The sequence below is a fragment of the Quercus robur genome, chromosome 6 (genome assembly GCF_932294415.1).
Source record: "Quercus robur chromosome 6, dhQueRobu3.1, whole genome shotgun sequence".
NCBI classification, from domain to species: Eukaryota; Viridiplantae; Streptophyta; class Magnoliopsida; order Fagales; family Fagaceae; genus Quercus; species Quercus robur.
The window spans coordinates 77,172-93,313 of NC_065539.1; the positions used below are offsets into that span (position 1 = coordinate 77,172).

General features: G+C 44.0%; 1 protein-coding gene across 1 annotated transcript; it reads left to right on the plus strand.

Annotated features, from left to right (window-relative positions):
* The first annotated feature begins 4,950 nt into the window (after nt 1-4,950).
* On the plus strand, nt 4,951-6,318 carry LOC126689559 (uncharacterized). Its single transcript, XM_050384799.1, has one exon. It carries the CDS (start codon nt 4,951-4,953, stop codon nt 6,316-6,318), a length of 1,368 nt encoding a protein of 455 aa, XP_050240756.1.
* Nucleotides 6,319-16,142: the final 9,824 nt, after the last annotated feature.

Here is a 16,142-nt window from a genome sequence, read left to right on the forward strand (position 1 = left end):
CCATCAGCACTTAGCGATCCCGACACTTCCCTTCCTTCTAGTGTGGGCTCCGCAAATTCAGCTACTAGATCGGCGAGGACCTAGCCTTTTACTGTGGTGTGAGGCATGTATCTGATGTCGAAGGCGCCCAGAATCGTTCCCCATTTTGCAATTCTGCCTGTGTAGTCAACGCTGCGGAGGACGGATTTCAATGGAAGTTGAGTTAGCACAACTACAATGTGTGCTTGAAAATAGTGGGGGGAGCTTCCGCGTGGCTTGTACGACGCCCAAGATAGCTTTTTCGAGGGGGAGATACCAGGTCTCTACCTCTTGCAATTATTTGCTCACGTAATAGACGGGTCGCTGCGTGTCGTTGTTTTCTCGGATTAGCACTAAACTCACCGCATGAGAGGCTACTGCGATGTAGGCGAACAACACCTCGTCGGCATCGGGACTGGACATAATCGGCGGTCGGGCGAGGTATTCCTTGAGCTGTTGGAATGCTAAAGCACACTCCTCAGTCCACTCGAAGCCCTTCCACTTGTGCAATAGGAGGAAGAAAGGCCTGCATCTGTCCGCGGAGCGGGAGATGAAACGGTTTAAAGCAGCTATCATGCCGGTGAGCTTCTGGACCTCTTTGGGATTTCGAGGAGGTTGCAGGCTATGAATGGCTCTTATTTGGTCAGGGTTAACTTCTATACCTCTGTGGGTCACCATATAGCCTAATAATTTTCCTGATCCCACCCCAAATGAACATTTGGAAGCGTTCAGTCGCAGCTTGTACTTTGTCAGAATTTGAAAAACATCGTCGAGGTCTCTGATGTGGTCGGCCACCAATTTGCTTTTTACCACCATGTCATCTATATACACTTCAACGCTCTTACCCATCTGTTGTTCAAACATCCTAGTCATCATCCTTTGATAGGCCAACCCGACATTCTTCAAACCGAAAGGCATCACCTTATAGTGATAATTTCCGACTGGGGTGACAAAAGCAGTTTTTTCTTGGTTTTCGGCAGCTAGGGATATCTGATGGTAGCCCTGGAAGGCGTTCAAAAAACTCATTCGGGGGTGTCCGACAGTCGAATCTACCAATCGGTCTATCCGTGGTATGGGGAAAGGATCCTTTGGGCAGGCCTTGTTTAGGTCCGTGAAGTCTACGCAGACCCGCCATTTCCCGCTCTTCTTTTTTACCACGACTGTGTTGGCTAACCATTCGGGGTAGAATACTTCTTTGATAGCCCAGGCTTTCTTCAATTTTGCAACCTCTTCTCTCACAGCGTCTGCATGTTCTTTTGACAGTCGCCGAGGAGGTTGCTTCTTAGGTGTTATAGCCGGGTTCACATTAAGGTGATGGCAGATGAGATCTGAGTCAACCCCGAGGGCCTCATAAGGATCCCAGGCGAATACGTCTACATTCCGTCGGAGAAAATCAATTAGTGTTGACTTCTCCTGGGGTGGTAATTCTGAGCTGATCTGAAAAAACCTCTCAAGGTCTGATCCGACGAGTACTTTCTCCAGATCCTCACAGCTCACCTCTGTGGCTGGTCCTCCACCACCCACAGTTGGAACTAGGGTCATTAATTGCTATAAGTCGTTTTCGGCTGAAGTGGAAGGTTCACTATTTGGTCGTCGTAAGATTGCCGACACCATGCATTGCCTAGCCATTCCTTGGTTCCCTATTATTTCTTTGACTTAACCTCCTGACGGATACTTCACTTTTTGGTGCAAGGTTGATGGCACAGCCCCTAGTGCATGAAGCCACGGTCGGGCCACAATAGCTGTGTAGTAGGAGTACGCGTCTACCACAATGAAGTTCACCTCCACTACGTCTGAGTCTGTTTGCACAGGCAGCCTAATCATGCCTTTCGGTGTGATGTTTTTTCCTTCAAAGCTGACCAGAGGGGAATCGTATGGCGACAGGTCTTCTGGCTTCAAGTTCAACCCCATATACAAGTCAGGGTACATTACTTCCACGGCGCTGCCTTGATCAACTAACACCATTTTCACGTCATAACCTCCAATTCTGAGCGTGACGACTAGGGCATCATCATGGGGTTGAAGGGTTCCTTGTTTGTCCTCCTCTGAGAACCCGATTAAGGGTGTGGCAATCACTTTGGCTCTCTTGGATTCCCTGTTGTCCGGCTCAGTCGGGAACCTGCCCACTGACATTACTCTAAAAGGGCTGGAACCGGTCCTTCCAGGTGCGGCAAGAATGACATTTATTGTGCCAATGGGTGGCCTCAATGTACTTTGTCTGGTTTCGATATTCGACTGTTCCTGCCATCCTTCAGGGCGATGCAACAGATGCCTCAACTTCCCTTCTCGGACAAGCCGGTCCAAGTGGTTTTTGAGATTCCTGCAATCATCGGTGGTGTGACCTGGCTCTTGGTGGTACGCGCAATACATATTTTGATTACGTTTCGAGGGGTCACCTGCCATCCTGTTCGGCCATTGAAAGAAAGGTTCGCACTTCACCTTCTCTAAGATCTTGTGTAATGGTTCTCGAAACACAGCGTGGACTGCCTGAGCCCCAGTGGATCCAGACTGTTCCGCGTAGTCTCTTCTCGGCCTGTTACTGCCGTTAAAGCGGTCAGACCTGAAGTCCCTCCTCTCCTGAGAGACAACCTTCGCTTTACCCTTCCCCATCTGCTGGTCCTCCTCGACCCTTTTGTACTTGTCAATTCTGTTCATGAGTTGGCGTACGCTGGTGACTGGCTTCCCAGTGAGGGACTTTCTTAAGCCATGCTCTGTCGGCAGGCCCCTTTTAAACGTACTAATGGCGACGTCATCGTAATTTCCTTCTATCTCATTATACATTTCCCAGTACCTGTCTGAGTAGGCCTTCAGCGTCTCTCCTTCCCGCATGGACAAGGATAGGAGGGAATCTAGGGGCCGAGGGACTCTACTACTGGTAATGAAGCGGGAACCAAAAGCCTGTGTCAACTGTTTAAAGGAATCTATGGAATTCGGCTGGACGGCATCAAACCATCTCATCGCCATAGGTCCCAAGCTGGACGAAAACACCTTACACATTAACGCCTCATCCCTAGAATGGAAGACCATCCTCTGATTAAATTGGCTTACATGCTCTACTGGGTCAGTCCGACCATTGTATATGGCAAACGTTGGTTGATGGAACCACCAAGGAAGCACTGCCCTCTCTATTCTATGCGTGAAAGGCAACTGGGAGATGCGATCCAGGGCCTTGTCCATGGCATCGTTGGCCAGGCCTTAGTAAGATGGGCTTCTGTGGCCACGTTTGTGAGGCTGTTCTTCCTCGTAAGAAAAGGTCTCGCTCGGAGGGGTTCTTGATCTTCGCCTGTATTCGTTATTCTCATCACTGCTAGTGTCCGAGCCGGGTGAAGGACATTTTCGCTGCACTTGGCGCAGCTTCTTCTTCAAATCATCAATCTCTTGCTGTAGAGCCTTTCGATCGTTTTGCTTATGAGATGCATGACCTTTCTCTTTCGAGCGGCTTCTACTCGTGTGAGAGGTGTTCACACTGCCCTCTCGTTGCCTGTCTTGGTCTTTCTCTCGTTCGAGGTTGAAAAAATTGTCCTGCCGTTGGGAATCTGCATGTCCGGTTTGGCGCGGACCTGATCCTTCCATTTCTCACAGTTTCACTTGTCGAGACACAAGTTCTTCCCACAGACGGCGCCAATTGTAAGGGCAGACTTTGGGGCCCAAGCCCAGTAAGTAAGTGATTCTGGCCCAAAAGACCCTAGACAATGAATTTTTAGAGAGTAGGTTACAGAACTAGGGCTGGACAAAGTGAACATTAATTAGTTGTATGCCATGCAACAATCTGAAAGTGAGAATGTTTCATTTATGTTCACAGGATACTGGTCCGAGGAGACGTGTGAGTGCATCTCTTGCTCTGATTACAGAATTCTTTTATCTCTCTCTCTCTCTCTTTTTCTGTAAATTTTCCCGTCCCTTCTTCATGGGGATTTCCTTCTCTTATATAGCCTCCTTAAATTGATAAGAGCCTTACACTTGTTAACCATCTAGACTTTCACCTGGGTGCCAGTCCCATCGGACATCCACCTTATCTTTCTGTGAGTTACACTGGCCAAGGTAACACTGTTCGCTTGTCCTCTCCACATTAATGCAGCTGAAAAAGTAGTTTCCTTACATTTAATGCGGCAGTTGTGGCTTCTCCCTAGATGTCTTACATTTTCCTCTTTCCCGCTGTGTGAGGCTCATCCTACTACCCATGTTTGTCTGGGATGGCTCTTCACTGTGGAAGGGGCGCACATTGGGCCCCTATTTGTGTGTCCAAGGAGACATTCCTCCTCGAACGTCTTTTAAAATAAACTGGGCTCAACAGGATTGGGTTAGAAGTCTTTTGGTCCCCCTTTCCACTTTTGGTCATGGTTGGGCTCCGTGCGGGGCTCAAGGCCCATTGTTGACTTTGGGAATTTTACCCCTACAGGATCAATTTCAAAAAATATATATATTATACGTCACATTGTAAAAACTAAAAACACAATATATAATTATAATGTATAACATTTACATTAAATCACACACCGCACATACAATATGTAAGGATCAACCTTAATTATTACTTATAAAAAATTTATTGAAATAAACAAATTAAGGTATATGATTAAAATAATTTGAAATGAATAATAATTTTTTTTAATTTCTTTATATTTTTGGTATTTGAGTTTTAATTGGAATAATAGACCCCTTTAATTTTTTTTAATACTTTTGGTAATTAAGTTTTAATTAGAGCAACAATTTAAATTTTTGAAACTTGTTGCAAAGATATAATAAGTACTTGACCTAACTACAACTTCTATGATCCATATTAATCATTTTACTTCTCATTTTTGGCTATATTTAGTCAAATTAGACTCTACAATAAAGGATACTGATACGGATACTGATAAAAGCTACTTGTTTAAGTCAAAACTTATAGTACCCCTATTAAAACTTTCGATGGTGGTAGCTTGTAAGAACATGACTACACGGACGCTCTCAAGGGAAGAAGAAGCGAAGCTAGCTAGGAGCAACAAAAAAGTGAAGGATATCAACCATGCTGAGTTTAATGTAGAAACTAATGATGGCTCTCCTTCACGAAGTAGCTACAATCAGGGGAACCAATACGGTGTATCTTTTAGGGACAAGCTTATCGGTGAAATTCCTGGGGCTTTTGCTCAAGCTTTCGACTTCACCGACCAAATGGACACAGAGAGCGATTCGAATATTGATAAGGAGGAAACTACCAAGGAACTCCGACAGGGTATGGTGGCTATCAATCTCTCCAAGGACACAAAGAGGCACATAAGAAAGCCCTGGTCTAAGGCTATCATCGTGAAGTTAGTAGACCGGTCAATGAGCTTCTCCTATATGCAGAACAAACTCAACCAACTTTGGAAACCAGAGGGGAAGATGGACTGTGTTGATCTCAGCTACGGGTTCTTTTTAATCCGGATCTACTCTAAAGAAGATTTAAGCGATGTGTTAAAGCGAGGACCTTGGTTCGTGGGCGACCACTTTCTATCCTTGCGGCCATGGGAGCCGTTCTTCAAACCGGATTCAGCAGCGGTGTCTTTGGTGGCTATGTGGATTTGGCTTTACCAACTTCCTATTGAACTTTATGAGGCAGAAGTCTTGAGAGAGATTGGAGAATCCATTGGCAAGGTCCTTAGAGTTGATACTCATACCGCTTTGGAAGCCAGGGGTAAATATGCGAGACTTTGCATTCAAATAGACATCAATAAGCCATTGATTAATACTATCCTCATTGGCCGGTTCGAGCAATCAGTTCATTACGAAGGTATTCAAAGGCTGTGTTTTTCTTGTGGACGGGTGGGTCACCTGAAAGAGGTGTGTCCATACACCATTCACAAAGGCATGGGCTCGGCAAACGCGGTGGACTCAGTGGAGACCAGTACGGTAAGGGAAGATGGGTCATGCAATGGGCATGAGGCTAGCCGTACTAATCCATGCAACAAGGTGGCTGGTATTGCCACGTCGGGTACAAGCGGAGTGGAGGAGGACTCAGACATGTACGGGCCTTGGATGGTAATGACCAAGAGAAGGAATGGTCACAAGGGGACAAAGCACACTCCCACTACCACGAAAGGGACCACCAAACCGGTATGGCAACACAAGGACACACGAACTGAAGCAACTAGAGGTGGGTCTTCCCTATCCCAGCGTGATGTTGATTTTCAAGCCCGTTTTAGCGCATCAAATAACATGGGTAAGAGGGCCCATGGTGCGCAGTCCTTTAGGCCCAGTCCAGAACATTTTTCGTTGCCTAAAGACCAATTTGGCTCCAACGTCCCTGGTGGGTCTGCCCCAGCGCCGAATCTGGTTTAGGCCCAGAAGAAATGCGCTACTTCAATTTGAGGCATGAAGGTTATTGCTAGGAATACTTCTTCTTGTCTGTTTCCTAGCAGCGCCATCTCTATCCACACTAAAGCTTTTGCTCAGAAACTCTCATCCCTTATCACTTTGACCAATCCTAGCACTGAACATGGATCCGAGCTTGTCTCTGACTCACCTTTCAAATTCATGGCTTCATCTGGTAGTGTGGGAGGCTGTGTTGATTAGTGCATTGAAGAGGTTGACACTCGGCCAGAAGCTAAAGGCCGCGTGGAGGCTTGCCTTACCGGTCCAATGGTGGGTCTTGACAGAACGTTGGATGCTTGTCCCGAATCTCATGGGGTCTCAGTTCTTCATCAGGGTGGCTCAAGTCTTGAAGCCAACCCCGCTACTCGAGCTACTCTCAATCGTCCGGAATCTGAGGTTGGGAATGTTGGTACCTGGAAGGGGTCAAGCGAAGGAGGTGACAATGAAGATAGGATGGAGTCGGAAGAAGGTGGCGGTGTTGCTAACCCCCTGTATTGAGTGCCCAGTTTCTTCCCACCCCCGTTTAATGGATATCATAATATGGAATAGTAGAGGCGCTCTGAAGCCCAATTTTCAAAGCTACGTCGGTGATCTAGTTCATGACCATAATCCTGCAATCATGGTTGTTATAGAGACAAAAATTGGTGGTGCTAGAGCAAAAGAGATTACTGATAGGCTTCCATTTGATGGAACCATTCATACGAATACCATTGGGTACGCAAGGGGGCTCTGGCTGCTGTGGAACTCAAATAAGGTGGATATAACTGAATTAGCCAACACAGAGCAGGAGATTCATATCGAAGTTAAGGTACGTTCCTCTAACCTTAGTTGGATTTTTTCTGCAATATATACTGTCAGTTTTTAGACCCCTTAAACAATTGATTAAACCTAGTTAATTAGCCAAGTTGTTACTTAGTCCAATTACAAGTCTAGGTTATCACAATCAAACAATCATATCATGCATAGCAGTGGAAAATAAATAAGATAATGATATGATCACCCAGGAAACCAAACCGGTAAAAACCTGGGGAGGATTTAACCTAGCTATCCTCAAGGTAAACTTGAATCCACTATCAGAAAGAATCGAAGTTCATACAAAAGGACTTACAAGCACCCCCGCTCAACTTCCTAATGCTACCAACCAGTAGAACTTACTGACATGACCACGTGCAAGCTCCGAATCCACGGACTCCTTCTTTCTTGGATTCCCACCAGCTACAAGCACCCCCGCTTGCGTATTTTTTAAGCTTTAATGGCAGCAACTGTTTTGATCATCAAGGTGTAGAGAATATCTCCTCCTTGAAAACCCTAAGTTTGTGTAAAGGAAAGCTCCTCTAGATCTCACAAGAGATTTACACAAACCGCAATATGAGCAACACTAAAACGTGGCTAGGGTTTGCCTTTTATACTTAGGACAAATAAGAAACCCTAAAAACGTTTTAAAACAACTAGGACTGAGTTGGAAAATTCTACAGAAAAGCAATCTACCCGACGTTCGATCGGTCGAGCCTAAGCTGCGATCGATCAAGCCAGGCCGAAAGCCATAGTGCTTTCTACTTTACACTCGATTCCAACTTTACATTGACATACAACTTTGAGCTAGCTTTAAACACTTCTAAACACATTGTTTTGATCATAGTTTGCCAACAATACAAATTAGAATTCTAAATACATAAAGTCCTACACTTTAGAACCTAACATATGCTAGTCCTAGGAGTGAGGAAAGATGCATGCTTTGGGATAATCTAATTAACGTGGCTGACCTTCACAATAAACCTTGGATTATTGCTGGTGATTTCAGCGAGCCATTGACTGATGAGGATAAATTTGGGGGCAAAGGTGTTAATGTTAATCGTTCTTTGCTTTTTAAGGAGTGTCTTGACTCCTGCAACATGGTTGACATGGGGTTTTTTGGTCCAAGATATACGTGGACAAATAATAGAGATATTAACAACCTGATTTTGGAGAGAATTGATAGGTTTTTCATGAATATGGATTGGTGTCTTCTCTATCCAGATGCTAAGGTTAAGCATTTGCCTAGATGCCATTCGAATCATTGCCCGGTGCTCATGGAAGCCAACCCCGGTAGATTCACTAGTCTCACCAGGCCCTTCAAATTCCAAGAGTTTTGGCTGTCGGACTCTTCTTTCCCAGGTGTGGTGGCTCGAGCCTGGAGCAGAGGTGTAGGGCTAGCAGAGCGTATTGACAACTTTTCCGAGGATGCCTTGATTTGGAATAAAAACCATTTCGGCAATATCCATCTTAAGAAAAGAAGAGTCGTGGCCAGAATCTATGGAGTGTAGAAAGCTTTGGCCTCCCGCCCTAGTGCCGACCTTATTAATTTAGAAAAAGTTCTGCACCAAGATCTTGAGCTTCTCCTTGACCAGGAATGTGATCTATGGGCACTAAAATCTAGAATCAATTGGATGATTCAGGGAGATCGCAACACTTCCTTCTACCATGTCTCTACTCTTGCAAGAAGGAATAGGAATCACATTGCTGCAGTGAAGGATGATGTGGGTAATTGGCTTACAGAGGATAGGCAGGTCATGGATTTTTTCAGAAGGGGATTTGTGGAGCTGTATACCACTTCCCATTTAAGTGCCCCTCGGGTTGCTAGTATTAGTGATCAATGGCGCGCTTAACTCAATGAGGAAGATATAAGGGGCCTTGAAGAGTTGGTCAGTCCGGAGGAGATCAAGTGTGCTCTTTGGTCAATGAAGCCCCCATAAAGCCCCAGGCCCTGATAGGCTGCATGCAGGCTTTTTTCAGCATTTTTGGCTAACTGTAGGTGCTTCAGTCACAGGGGAAGTGTTGAAAGCTTTTGCTGGCAAGTGCGTTCTCGATTACCTGAATGAAACCCGCATTGTCCTCATTCCCAAGATTCAAGGGCCTGAAACCATTGCTAACTACAGACCCATCAGTTTTTGTAATTCGGTTTATAAGATCATTTCCAAAGTTATTGTCGCTCGCATCAGACCCCATTTGGATAGGTTAATTTCTCCCTATCAAGCGGCTTTTGTTCCGGGTAGGAAGGGGGTGGATAATTTCATTATTGTTCAAGAATTGGTTCATTCTATTAGCAGAACTAAAGGGAAAAATGGGCTTATGGCAATCAAGATTGACCTTGAAAAAGCCTACGACAAGATTGAGTGGAGCCGTGAAATGCTCCTTAGGTTCAAATTCCCAAGCAAGCTAATTGATCTCATCATGAGTTGCATTTCCTCGGTCTCTTCTACTCTCCTTTTCAATGGGGGCTGCCTTGAGTCATTCCGGCCATCAAGGGGTATTAGGCAAGGGGATCCTCTCTCCCCCTACCTATTCATTATGTGCATGGAGTTCTTGAGCCATTTGATTGAAAGGAAGTGTGAGAACAAAAGCTGGACCCCTGTTAAAACCTCCAGGAACGGGCTGCCTTTCTCCCATCTTTTCTTCGCTGATGACTTAGTTCTCTTTGCCCGTGCTAATCTGGAAAACTGTCTAGCCATAAAGGATGTGCTTTCTGAGTTTTGCACTAGATCTGGTCAAACCATGAGCACAGCCAAGTCCCGGGTTTATTTCTCCCCAAATGTGGACCCAGATCAAAGAGAGGTCTTCTCGGACATTCTCGGGTTTACCCAAACTTCCAACTTGGGTAAGTATTTAGGCTTCCCCTTAAAGCATCCAGGTAACCGAAGGCAAGACTTCTCTTTTGTGTTGGATAGAGTTAAGAAAAAACTAGTGAGCTGGAAAGCGAATCTCTTGTCCATGGCTGGTAGGGTGGTCCTCATTCAATCCTCCTCCGCTACCATCCCTGACTATGTTATGCAAAGTAATTTACTCCCTTGTAAGATTCTGGATGGGATTGACCGAGTCAACAGGAACTTCCTTTGGGGGTCTACGGATCAAGCTAGGAAAATGCACTGGGTTAAGTGGGATAATGTTACCAAGCCTAAAAATCTGGGGGGTTTGGGGTTGCAAACAGCCAAAGGAAGAAACACTACTCTCCTAGCCAAGCTTAACTGGAGATTGCACTTGGAAGATAATGCCCCTTGGTCTAGGGTGCTAAAGTTGAAGTATGGTACTAGGCAGAGAATTAATTCCAAACATCCAGCTAGACTTCCTTGCTCTCCCACTTGGAAAGGGATGAGGAAAGGGGAGGAAGTCTTCAAAAAAGGGGTTAAGTGGGTTCCTGGTCATAATAGCAATCTGAATTTTTGGCATGACTATTGGTCGGATCTTGGCCCAATTAGAAATATCATCCAAGGGCCTCTCCCTCGTGAAGCAAATGAGCTTAAGATCAGGGATTTATGCTTTGTCAGTGGCTAGAATTGGCCCTTAATTCCTTTTGAGTTTCCTTCAGAGATTAAGACTGCCATTCAGGCTGTTCCTATCCCCATCTTCGCAAGGAATGGTGATAAACTTGCTTGGAAAATGTCTCCTAAAGGTGTGTTCAACGCTAGGAGTGCCTATCTCTTAGCTTCGGACCAGCAGGAGCTCCTTTCCTTCGATGGGACTCGGATTTGGAAACTTTGTACTCTCCCAAAAATCCAAATGTTTATCTGGAAATGTCTTCACAAAGCCATAGGTGTGAAAGAGCGGTTAGCTGCCAGGGGTATGCATTTAGATGACACCTACCCATTGTGTCATTCGGCTACTGAGACTATCTCCCACGCGATTTGTGATTGTAGTGAGGTGAAACCAATCTGGTATCAACTGGGTATAGACAATAACAACCGCACATTTTTCTCTCTTAACATCAATGAATGGCTGACCTCCAATGCCAAATCCAAGAGGACTCCTTCTAATCATCCCCCCCTGGAGTACCACATTTCTCTTTGCGATCTGGCTAATCTGGCAACAGCGCAATCATGTGGTTTTTAAGGGTAAAAAAGCAAACCCCCAACTGGTTAAAGCTATTTTTGCGCAAGCCATGGAATACACCTTATGTATCAACCGGCCTATTTGCAACCAGCTATGGGTGAGTAAGCAGATCAATTGGGAGAGGCCAGACAGAGGTTGGGTTAAGCTTAATACAGACAGGGCAGCTTCAGGACCAACGAACAAGGCAGGTTGTGGAGGTTTGATCAGAAACGACCAAGGTAACTGGCTGATGGGGTTTTCTAGGAACATTGGGCAAGCCAATAGCTTCATGGCTGAGTGCTGGGCGCTACGAGATGGTCTGTCGCTGTGCCTTTAACTGAATCTGCAGAATATTGTTATAGAGCTGGATGCTAGTGCTTTAGTTGATGCACTTAATAGCCCTACGTATGCAAATGTTGTGGTTTCTCCTTTGTTTGATGATTGTAGGCAATTAGTTGGCCGGTTTTCTCGATGTTGCATCAGACACATTTATCGTGAGGCTAATATGTGCACTGATAAGCTATCTAAATTAGGATTAGTGCAGGCTTTAGATTTTGTGCTGCACCACAGTCCGCCTGTGGACTTGGTTCATCTTATTGAGGCTGATAAGTGTGTTTTGTACTCTAACAGGAGGTGCCCTGTACCTCATTCTGTTCTTTAGTTTAATGAATATCCATTTTACCAAAAAAAAAAACTTATAGTACCCAACATTTATGATAAAATTTATGCTAAGATATACCCATTATTTTTATTTCAAACAATTACATACATATATATATATATATATATATATATATTATTTTACTTTAGGTGTGCATCTAATCTATAAAAATGCGAACAATTGTGGTAAAAAAACATTTTGGTTCTATTTGTTTCATTGTAAAATATATATTAAAAAAATATGTTAAAAACATTTTTTAAGTAGTTGTTTCGTTAGAAATCAAGCTTCAACTACATGAAGGAGAGGGTGTGGAAGAAAATTCAAGGGTGGAAAGAAAAGCTTCTATCTCAAGCCGGGAGAGAGGTTTTGATCAAAGCCATAGTCCAAGCTATTCCTACATATACTATGAGCTGCTTCAAACTTCCGACGGGGTTATGCACAGAAATTGAAAGTCTCATTAGAAAGTTTTGGTGGAGACAAAAAGGGGAGCAAAGGAAAATACATTGGGTGAAATGGGAAACTCTTTGTCAACCAAAATCTAATGGGGGTATGGGATTTAAAGACCTAGCCCTTTTCAATGACGCATTATTAGCAAAACAAGCATGGAGGTTATTGCATAACAAAAACTCTCTATTTTATCGAGTTTTCAAATCAAAGTTTTTTCCACATTGTTCCATTATGGAGGCTTCGGACTCAAATTCAGGCTCCTATGCTTGGCATAGCATCTTAAGGGGTCGTGATATACTCATGAGAGGAGTAAGGTGGAGAGTGGGGTGCGGAGAATCAATTGGAGTTTGGAATGATGCATTGCTACCATCCCTAGAATAGCCATGGGTATTATCCTCTCCTATTGCTGGCTTTGAAGATATTCATGTGTGCGACCTCATTGATCCAGCTTCAAAGCAATGGGATTTGGCTTTGTTACAAGGTCTGTTCAACAGCCAAGAGGTAGAAATAATATCAAGTATCCCCTTACGCAGCAACCACGTGGAGGACAAGCTTGTTTGGCCATTTACACTTTCAGGTATGTACACAGTAAAGTCTGGATATCGTTTTCTCACCAAAGAAAATTTTGTTCAACCAACTACTATAAATCAGAACCATGGTGGAGGAGTTTGGAAACTTATATGGGGATTAAATGCTCAAAACAAAATGAAGAACTTCCTATTGTGGTCTTGTAAAGAAGCACTCCCTGTCAAGGAAAATTTGAAGAGACGAAAAATCATTCAAGATGACAATTGTGACCACTGCAAGCAGCAAACCGAGAGTACATTGCATGCTCTTCAGGAATGCTCAGAGATCTCAGTGGTTTGGGATTCATTTTCGGAGTTGAAGTCTCATCAGAACCTGCGGTTTTCATCAATTACAAACCTCATCATCCATGCACATGAAAAGAAAAATAACTTGAACTTGATGGCAACCATCCTATGGACAGTGTGGCATAGACGGAATCAGATCAGAACTTCAAACAAGGACTATCCTATCACCCAAGTGGTCCAAAACGCCAAGCAAGCCCTTCAGGACTTCCACAACGCTAACATGGTACAATCAGCTCAGGTAACTTTTAGTGCTCGTCCTCGGGTTAGATGGAAGCCCCCACCTAATGCTTCTCTAAAAGTTAATTTCGACAGTGCAACTTTCAAGGATATCAGGAAGGCAGGTCTAGGTGCTGTGATTCGAAACTCATTTGGATAGGTTCTAGCATCCATATCTAAGTAGGTTCCTCTCCCACACACATCGGATATCGTCGAAGCCTTGGCAACGGCACAAGCCATTTCCTTTGCACTTGAACTTGGCTTCTCATCCTTTATTCTTGAAGGAGACTCAGAGGTAGTAATAAAGAGCCTCGAGAGCGACGAAGCGACACTCTCCCCCTTTGGCCACATTCTAGACTCGGCCAAACAAAAAACAGAAACCAGCTGTTGTATTTCCTTCTCTTACATTCGTAGGCTTAGTAATTCTATTGCTCACAACCTAGCAAAACATGTTAGACATGTTCAAGGTTTTTTAGTGTGGATGGAGGATGTTCCTCCACACCTCTTACTTGTACTTACAGCTTATTTTGGCTAACTTTTTTAATGAAAATCCAAGTTATTCCTTCTCAAAAAAAAAAAAAAAAAAAAAAAAGTAGTTGTTTCATTATAAAATTTTTGTCAAACTTGTAAAAAAAATTTATTGACCAAAAATTTGTTAGTATAACACTTTCCGAAACTCAATACCCCTTTCTTTTCTTTTTTATAGTGGCATTGGGCTTCAATGTGGGATTTGTGGAAATATAAAAATTTATTATATAACTTTCATAAAAATATTATATATGCAAGATTTGTGGAGTTGTAAAATTTTCTTTAACAAATAATTTATTTGTGGAGTTATACAAATTCTTATAACTTAAAAAAGAATATTTTAACTTAATTAGTTTGCATCTCTTAATATTAATATATGATGAAGCGCGAGCTCGTCAGTCAAAGTGGGCAAATGGAACTCCTTGTTGATGCGGATGTATCTTCTATAAGGGTCACCGGTGTGGTGCCTGCCACAACGCCTCCGATGCCAAAGTTAGAATAATGAAAGCACCTTATGAAATGATAAACAAGATAAAAGACCAAAGTGCTCTCTCAAAGTGTGAATGTGTCTTTGTACCTTCTGTTGACTATGTGAGGATTTTATACATGTGGCTTTAGGGGCTAGCCGTTGTGGTTGTTAATGCTTTCCTTGGTAACGCCTCTGGTTCAATAATGGGGCTTTTAAGAGGCTCCCAACGATCTGCCTGGTTGATTTGGTAACTGCCCAGGTCATTGATTGGCTGCAATGAATGACTCTCATGCCTTCGTCAGTGGTGACTGGCTTCTTCGTTTTCAAGACGAATTTGTCATGGGTGCGTTCTTCGTCATTAGTGTTGGCTTCGTCTGTGGGATGTAATCTCGTCATTCCCATCAGTTGCCCCCCAGGTTCTGTGGTCGTCTATGATGTGTCATGACGATCACAGAAGATGAAAAGTTTTCTTGAGCTGTCTGTGACTCTTGGGGTTCCATTCCGAATTTAATGCTTAGTGGGAGCGCTACACGCAACGTGGCCACATGGCGCGTGCTGATCCGTGGAGTTAAGGGTATGACTCTTGGGTTTCTCACTGGTTTTTCAATCGTTTTTTAGCCTTAATTCAAAACTGCTCCTCTCCTAGTTTCTTTTACTTTTCAGAAAGCAAAACAAAAACACCCAAACAATACTCCAACCGTTTTTCTCGAGACTTCCTTCTTCTCTGAACCGTTGTGCTGCGCCTTGGTGTTTCGCCATTGGAGGTATGTTTTTCCTTACCGGTCTTTTCCTTATCTTTTCCTTTTATCTTGCTGTAGTGTAGTTTCTGATTCTCTTTTTCTTTTCTTCCTTTGCTTTTGTCAGTCTTTTGATTTTCGTGGGGATTTAGCTTGTGTTGTCTTTCTTTGTCCTCTGTGTTCTATATTTCCATGGTTGATAGTTTGGAGGTTAGGATAGCTTGCCCATCGATCTCCTTTCTTTTTGCGCGCCTAGGGGGTTCTTTGGGTGTTTTTCCGTATTTGGAAAATTTTGTGTTTGAGGGCAATTGTCTGAGTGTTGTTTTGGGCGACTTGTTGCCTTTGCTTCGTCAATCGCTTAATTGGTTCGAGGGTTTAGTAAGGAGAGAAGCGATGTCTAAGGTTAGGTCCAACGACCTCGAGACTGGGTTGTCGTCTAATGGCGACCCTATGGAAAGGGACACAGTCGTCTCTGCTCCTCGGGAGGTTAGGGCTTTTTATGCCCTCAGGGAGGTGTGTGGTTTGGATGCCGAAACTGTGGATAGATTCAAGGATAGGTTCCAGTTTCCGACGCGAGTTCGTGTTCGTCTACCCAAGGACGAGGATAGGGCCTGTCACTTTTTTGCAGGTGAAGTATGTTTTTATGAGTCGACCTTCTCTTGTGGGCTTAGGCTCCCCGTCCACCCGTTCCTGATGGAACTTTTGGCCCATTTTGGCATTGCTCCGGGGCAACTCATGCCCAACTCGTGGAGGATCGTGATCAACTGTATGCAAATATGGTTGGCCTCTAACGGAGATATGATCAGGGTAGGTGAACTCACCTATCTATACCGTTTGAAAGAGTCAAAGGAGTGTGGGTATTATGAGTTAGTCCCTTGGGAGAGGAGAACGAGGATTGTCAAGGGTTTACCTTCGTCCTTCAGATACTGGAAGTCGCGCTTTTTCTTTGTGTCCGGGGATGATTTTGAGACTCAATCCAGCAGTGATTGGGGCGATATCCCAAGGTTGCTTCGTCGATG

What these genes read in the sequence shown, in the direction of transcription:
- LOC126689559 (XM_050384799.1), top strand. Translation starts at nt 4,951, where the DNA reads ATGACTACACGGACGCTCTCAAGGGAAGAAGAAGCGAAGCTAGCTAGG.